The 8,402-nt window shown below is 37.4% G+C and overlaps 1 protein-coding gene across 2 annotated transcripts; it reads right to left on the reverse strand.

Moving 5' to 3' along the window:
- Positions 1-272: 272 nt before the first annotated feature.
- Positions 273-8,402, reverse strand: LOC105040979 (homogentisate 1,2-dioxygenase). 2 transcript variants are annotated; one of them, XM_010917750.4, is made up of 9 exons: positions 8,087-8,401; positions 6,969-7,199; positions 5,081-5,160; positions 2,874-3,041; positions 2,579-2,754; positions 1,234-1,303; positions 962-1,116; positions 781-864; positions 273-696 (listed from the first exon to the last, which is right to left on the reverse strand). In XM_010917750.4, the coding sequence occupies exons 1-9, from the start codon at positions 8,287-8,289 to the stop codon at positions 448-450; spliced, it is 1,416 nt and encodes a 471-aa protein (XP_010916052.1). In that variant the 5' UTR covers positions 8,290-8,401; the 3' UTR covers positions 273-447. The 2 variants fall into 2 exon arrangements, with proteins under 2 accessions (XP_010916052.1, XP_010916053.1); XM_010917751.4 differs by lacking the exons at positions 962-1,116; positions 1,234-1,303 and having other exon boundaries at positions 8,087-8,402.

Below are 8,402 nucleotides of genomic sequence, written 5' to 3' on the forward strand. Positions count from 1 at the left end.
GATTTGAGCCGAAAAAAACCTAGAACAACTATTTTGTGCTTTTTTTTAAAAAAAGCCCAATGTTAAATCTGCCCGTCTTTTTCCCTTCCTGGAACCTCATATTGCCATGATCAAACACGTCCTATAAGAACTTAATATCAATATAGCATATTCTGCACATAGGCAATAAAGATCTTGAAAGGTCAGGTAGACAAATTGGATTTATCGCACAAAAGTGGACCAGATAAATTCATGGATGTTAATCAAAACCAGTTAAGATGAAAGTTCCTTGGTTGTCAGAATTATCCGGGGCTTAATTCAATATGCAAGACTTACATACTTTTGGTGTCCATTCGTTCTTTTTATTTTACATCTTTATTTTCTATGGATATTATGTTGCTGAGACACGTACAACATAGCTCCTTGAACAATTCAGCAACAGGTGCGCATCAATCACTGGTTCCATGATCATGCACCACATTTATCTCCAAGGAGAACTTCTCCACTATTTGCGGTGAGACTTGAGTTTACTGCTTGTCTCCCATTGCAGGAAAAGTGCGACCTCAGGCCAATCCAGCACCGGTAGTAGTCAGCATCGACATTTGGGGACTCGAGAGCCCACGGGCAGACACGAGGGATAAGGGAAGACTCAAACATGAAGGCCACAGTACCACTTATTCTCAATGGCTCAGCATCCTCACCACGAGCAATGGTTGCCTGTCATATAAATCAAATGGACAATGGAAAGCAAGAACAGGAAATGAAAAGCCTGGAAGCTATTTTTCCACAAGCAGACATCACCTCGTATGTCTTCGTATCAGGTCCATGCGGTGTCATGCAGCTATGTAGGCTAGCACCTCCAGGAAGAAATCCATCAGCTTTAGCCTACAATGAGGCCAATCTTAGCAACCATATCCTCTCTATAACCAAAAGAATAAAATTTCATTTCAACAATGGATACCACAGATTTACAAAACAATACCTCATATATCCCGTAAATTAAACCCATGAATTCACTCATACAATTGCGATGGTAATAAGGAGGTCGAAAGGTATGCTCGGCAACTAACCATCGAGGTGGGAAAATCACAAAATCAAGCAACGCAACACCAACTTTATCAGATGGGGCTGTCAGTACTGCAATGCAGTATATCAATAAAGGTTATTGAGCAAACAATATGATTCAAATATGATCCTCTGTTAATATTCAGTTACATAAATGGGGAATAAGAACATATCCTGGAGTCAAGCTACCTGTGTTTATCGAAGGGTCTCCATGATCGACTAATACAGTATTATATGGGCAAAATTTACTCAGGTCATACTGAAAAAGGAACAGCAGGTGTCACCAATGAGAGAACTGTGGGGGAAAAAAACTATAGATGAATGATACATAACTTTGTTGTAGTAATGTAATATCAATGCAACAAATATCAAAATAGATATTGAGGTACCTGTCTTGGTAAGTTAATGTGACAACAGGCATGAGTGCACAAAGCATATGCCCATTTGATTTTGAAAAATGTAACATTTTTGATGGTAGCTTCCTTCGAAGTCATTCGATCCTATTAACGCTACCTCCCCTGTCAAAACATGCTTCTTCCAATCCTTTATTGCAGTATTCATCAAAGTTTTCTTGAGATTCCCCTTTATCTTTTTTGACTTGATGCCAAACTAAATCAAGCTAATCTAGTTGAGGCCACTTGCAGTTTCTGCCCACAGCAACGAGTCTAGCTGATTTTCTGTCACTCCTTACGATAGGAGTGCAGTGCTAGACCACCCTCTTCTGAGCCTATTTTTAAAATTGCACATCCAGTCTCACAACATGTTAACCTCCATCATCCTCACCTCTAAGAAATTCAAATATCTCATGACCTTACTTATCATGTATCATTCAAATTCATAAAGCCTTATCTCTGTCTAAACAATTTAATAATATGATGCAGATTGTAGATTTATAATTTTTGTCATTTCAGATACCTTATGAACATCCTCAAACATTCCCCAAGTTTTCAGATAATATTTCTAATATAACACAATAAAAAAAATATAATTCAATATGTCTTGGTCATCCATTCTAAATCAAAATTTGAAATTAAATCTCAGCTACATGCTATCATACATCATCAAATACTTTTCTCAGCATGGTTGTAATCATCCCTTGATCTTTTTGCTGCTCCTTTTGTCTTTCATAAATCACAACATAGCAAGTAAATAGCCCAAATGGTCAATAATTATAGGTAAAAGCTAAATTGGTTCCTGAAGAGTGTTTCATCTAACCCTGTCCAAATCGTAATGTCCTATATATGTTTAATTTATTGATAGTTGATGATATTTTTTGCATCCAATCCATTAAATTAGTTCATGATTCTGCTAGCATTCGTCATCCTTCAAAGATATTGCTGAACAAGCTACTGAACTGAATTGATTCACCAGTTCCCATCATCTTCTAAATTCACTTCAACATCTCTGAATTTGATGTAAAAATAACAGAAAGGGACCAACTCACACCCTCTAGAATGAAGAAATTACTCCTGATTTTGATCTTTTTAAGAGCATAAATATATTATTAGGCAGCATGCTAAAAAGAAGAAGCTACCTTATATGGTACATAATTTCCATGCCAAGCAACCACATTAAATGGAGAAAAATCTTGTTTTGCAGTGAACAGTTCACCACCAAACTTCTGCACAATTGTGTATCCTGGAAGGAAACTTTCTTCGAACCAAGCTGTGGGAGCAAGAAAATCCCTTGGAGAAGCCAGACCATTAGCACCTAAAGAACATTCAGGAATCAATCACAGTCTTGTCGGCAAATAAGATGCCATATGAGATGGATCAAAATGTCTCAAAACTCAAATATCACTTGCAGACTGAGGGACATCAAAGCTTTACCTATCGGGCCAAGCTCAGGAAGTTGAAAATGGGTGCCAAAAACTTCAGCAACATAACCGCGTGAGGGGCCATCAGGCAAGTCAATGGCAAAACGAAATCCTTGTGGGAGAACAACCATTTCACCAGGAGATACTTGCAGTTTTCCACATTCAGTTGTGATCAATAATCCTGGGCTTGGTAAGAAGAAAACATAGTGTGAGAAACAAGAAAATGGTATAAGAACAAAGATGAGAATTTGATATCTATTTAAATCAGTTAGATCAGTAAGAACAGCTGCACAATAATTTGGCATGTTTTTCATCTGGAACAGACAAAACAGGTGTAGCTGCAATTTTTATGATTTTGCTATGCTGCAGCCAGTTTGATATACAACTGAAGTAAGCTTGGATTGGAATATGAAATAACAGTGCAAACGTGGGCAATTTTTTATATAGATAATAAACAAGCAATTCATGGTTTCAAGATATCAGTATGAATGATGGTATGATACACTAGATTTTGAGCTTAGAAGACTATACAAGTTTTGGGAAGTCAATAACCCTTTACCATGACTTGGTCATTACTAATAGCACAATAAATGCAATCCACTAAAGAGAATAGTAATGGAATATTTTCATGAGTTTCTTCACTTGACCAACAAAGAAAACGGGCATGGCTTCTTACCCTACAGAAGATTTCAAATGTCAAAAGATTTAGGGAGCTCACTATTGGGTTTCTTTGGAGGAGATTGCTGACAAAAGAAATCTGGTAATCCTCCAGCACACTGCCAATCAGGAACATAACATAATAGCAAGTCTTCTTGTCCAAGGAAGCATTAGGTGACTGCTTACTTGGAAATATGTGTACGCAGCAATTAGAATTCATTATGTTGTTAGATGCTTAAGGAAACTGGTGAGAGTCCTACTATCAGACACCAAAAGGGAGTTAGTTCTGAAGACTTTCACAGAGCTATCAAGTGCGCAAACATAGACGCAATATTAGGCACATTTGATTTCTAAGTTATATATTTTAGTGTTTTGAATTTTTGGCCTCTGAAGAACCCAAAATTTGTCCAAGGACGTAAATGCAAAAGGATCACACCATTATTTATTATTTTACTTAAATTTGACGATCTGAATATTGTGGACTAAGGAACTGATTTACTAAAAATGTTGTTTCTAAGGAAGAAATAGAGATTAAATGGACGTGATTGGCATAACAAAGTTAGATGATATGACGCACTTGGGAAGATTGGACTCAAGGGTCAATCTCATTGGAGTTCCTACATATGTGCCGATACGTGTAATAGTTAATAGGACCCTATAGATGAGATAATGTATGTTTAAACATATTAAGTGATAATGATTCACTATCACTTCGCTGCAAAAATCTATACAGATGACAATGGTTTCCATATGCATAGAATCTACATAGATTTACTGAAAAGTAAGTGAGGGAAAAAAAAAAAGGGGGAAAACTATCTACAGAACAATAGATGTCATCCCATAACCTGTGGTATTGGAGGAAACTAAGGAATGTTGATGTAATTGAGATTTTACCGAAACATTCCACAAATCCAAGTGTGGAACATAACACTTGGGATAAGAGTCAATTAATATCAAAAACAAAGGTAGGGCACAACAAAGAACATCATTGAAGACTACAACTATAGTCTTTACTCTTTAGTTACAACGATGATTTATTTGGTAGCATAAATATGTTCATGTAGATGCACAGAAGGCAGCTTACGATATCAATACATTAGTGCATTATATGCAGAAGATGTGGGATATATTACACAGGTGAAGTGTCTAAGCAGCAGTAGGCATACATAAACATAGATGCAGTATCACTGATAGCCAATAATGCTTTTTGTTTCTCACATTTGAGTTTCAATTTGATCTGCTTGCAATGTCACTATGGATTCTGGATTTGTTTCATGTTTCAATTAGTAGGTATTTCTGTTTCTGTGGTGCTCAAGCAACAAGAGCAGTAGTTTAGTTATCATCTCCTGCTGGTGTTTACTTGCAGATTTTGTCTTCTGATACATTGACTACTCATAGGTTCCTTTTATAAGAACACGAACCAAAATATCAGAGTAGCCACTCTTGCAATATCTGAGGCACTAGCAGAAATGCCTATTCATGAACATGAGATGATACAAAAGAGGATGCTCCAAGAAGCCATACAGGAACAACCAAAGATCACAGTAATCAGAGAACACCTACTTCCTTTCTGGGGAACTATTAAAAAATCGCCATCAGCATTGCAAAAGGCGCAACCATCCATAGATTTGTTAGCAGCATACCTACATGTACACAATGGTCATCCGAATGTCAAAATCTAAGGCAGCAAATATCATATATAGCATATTGTTGTGCTTCTCCAATAGTCTTACAAGCAAAGTACAAACTGAACCAGTAAATAATATCCAGTATCTAGAAGCATAACAGATGCTGGTGACCCAATTGTTTAAGATACGATGTTCAGAAGAATATTGAAGGTTACAAACAAGTGAAAAAAAAAATGCAATTTAATTTACAATATCTAGCTTGATGACAAATACAAAATCCTGTTCTTGCATATACATATCACCAAGAGTTCTCCTTTCTAATTGCAGATGTGTCCGGACCCCACTTTGATGGCACAGGGCCTTTTTTCCTGAAACTGCCATATCAATATTTCAGGAAACTAAAATAGCAGGACACTTATATAAGTAGAACTAATCCAATATTTTAGTTAATATGGCACACAATGCTAAACCATGAACATGTTGACCGATACCTGACAATGCAGCTGTATCTTGTGGTTCACCATCAATCGTTTCTCCAAACAAATAACATTAATCAATCAACAAAATATAGTGACATCAATTCATTAATCAGAGTTTTAACGTTTTGATCCATACAGGCGCTCAAGTCCAAACAAATTATGGATTCGCAGAGGTTGGCAGAGGTTCCCTGGCTCTTACACAAAATTAGATGGCTAAAACCAAAGGTTTTTGTTTCTGTTCTTTTCTTCCTCAGAAACTAATTCAAGAACCACTCCATTGTAGCTAGAAATCCAGGTATCATAACCTCAGGCTCAAGTTTGGAGTCAGATAATTTTCCTGCAGAGAAGAGGGAGCGGTCTCTTTTTGCAGGAAAGGAGTGGGGAACCTCTAAATTCTCTAGGAATCAAGCCCCAGAACCTATTAGGCTTGGGATATTTTAGCTTTTGTATGGTTCTTCGAAGCCCAATGTAGAGGATCCGAACCATAATGATTTTGCAAAGATCCTTACCTTCCAAGTGCAGGGCAAAATTGAGGTGCTTATAAAAGATATTCTAGAAAGTAGAAACAGAATCCATTTGAAGCTCTCCAAGTTTGTCTGTGAAGCATAAGAAATGCACCATCAAAAACAAAAAAAAAAACATCCGAGAACAACTTTAATTTATATATTATAGCAGCAGCTCGTCAAGTAGATATCCCACATCCTACAGTAACATTCAAACTATAAACCTGCATTGAGAGATTATGAATGATAGAGAAGAGTAAATAAATAGTGGACTATCCCAGAAAAATAATGTTACCTAGACAGGTCACATCCAATAGGGGTCAAGCGTCCAAATGCCCAAAAGAGTTGGGGACTGGGACCTTCATAAAGCTGGGCACTACGACATGCCCATATTGCAAGATGTTTTATAAATATACATATTTATGTATATGGTGAATAATTTTTTAGACTACTTGCTTGGTAATTCAATAGAATGACCAACTTGTTGCTAATGTTATTTTAGACATGAAGCTTCTGGGTAGAACTGCTAAAAGTTGATTAGTGACTATGATGATATCTTGATTTGTTAGTCCATAAGAGTCATGAAGAATCTAAGTGTCCAAGTGTATAGACACGTCGAACAATCCGAAATTTGAAAAGTTCGGTAACACTACAGGGAGCATAAAAATGAATATGTCACAAACCCTAAAGTGTTATTCTCCTCCATTATCTTCATTAACAGACATCTCAAGGAAATTATATGCTTGATGTAGCATATGCCAGCAAAGGTTGTTTTAAGATATTTAAATAGTAAACTAAAAAAATTGCCACTCAAATAGTAACTGTTGAAAGACTCTATTACATGTGGATGGCATATCCATGTCGAAGGAAAGAGCTCCCTGCTCCACAGATGGTATACAACCCATCAATGAAATCAGTTGGAGCATCAGGAACATCTGCAGGCTTCCAGCGCAACTGAGTAGGTGTAACAGAGCTTGTTAACTGGTTGAACTCACTGACAAGGTGTTTATGGCCAGGAATGCGAGGGTGGAATGGCTCATGAGTAACAGATGGCTTTATACGATATAACCAGCTGTAAAAGAAGGAAGAAAGTAACACATCAGCTTCCAGAAACACTTATCCAAAAGAACAATCTTACAAGATATATTATTGTAGAATAAATCCCTAATATTTTGATAAAAGAGATTCATATGTGTGCGCATTTAAGCACCGTGTGCCCAAATAGGTGAGTGCATGTTTATATGTATATATTTTCCAATCAAATAGCAGACAGAACAATTTTACGAAAGGTTCTTTAAAAAAAAAAACCAACCAATCATATCATTAAATAAAAAGAAAAGCACTGTAAAGTTTTATCCCAAAAACAAAAACAAAAACACAATAGCATAAAAATAGCGTGTCGAAAAGATGTTGGAAGAAAAAAAGCACCGGTCCATAAAATATTTTATTTAGAAAAGTGCAGTTAGTAGTGTGATGGACAAAAACCTTCAAACAACTATATAAAAATCTTTTCTTACGTTACAAAATCCATTGAGGACATTGAGGGGTCCAAAAACGATGAAGAAAATCGGGTTCATTCCTATTTCATGTCTGGTTTAGACGGTCGCATCCTAAATTCAGTGGGATCCACCAAGAAATCTAAAATGGAAACGAGAAATAGTATTCCAACCAAGATGATAGCTAGTTGATGAGCCATTTAAACTGGGCACCTTAACATGACAAAGTTTCACCATACCATTAAAAATTTTAAATCATCAACTGATTCTAATTTTTAATTTTTAATTCCAGAGGAAGAAATAGAAAATAAAATTATTCCCATCAACTGATGATGACCGATTAATGAGGACTTGCACTCCGATCATCGACCAAGAAAATCAAGAATTCTCCAATAACGAAATCAAAGGACTTAAAATTAGAAGGAAAGCTGACTTAAAGGTCTGGCGGGGGCAGCAAGGGTACCTCCTCTGGTTTTGCTTGCGAGGGGCGGTGAAGGCCGTGCCAGAGATCTGCTCGGCGTAGAGGCCATAGGGGCAGAGGAGGGGGTTGTTTTGCCCCGTTGGCAGCGCCCCCGGCAGCGCCTCCGATGAGAAGTGGTTGCCGAACCCAGACTGGTACTCCAGCTCCGCCCACCCGCCAGAGTCGTCGCGCGACGGCTTCTCCATGGACGGGGTCGGTGTGAGGAAGGACGAGCTCCAAGGTCCAGTGACCGAAGGACAAAGGAGGAGGTGGAGGGAGGGAGCGGTAGGACAGCGTCTCCTTTCTAATTCTTTATGGT

This window comes from Elaeis guineensis, chromosome 3 (genome assembly GCF_000442705.2).
Source record: "Elaeis guineensis isolate ETL-2024a chromosome 3, EG11, whole genome shotgun sequence".
Classification (NCBI taxonomy): Eukaryota; Viridiplantae; Streptophyta; class Magnoliopsida; order Arecales; family Arecaceae; genus Elaeis; species Elaeis guineensis.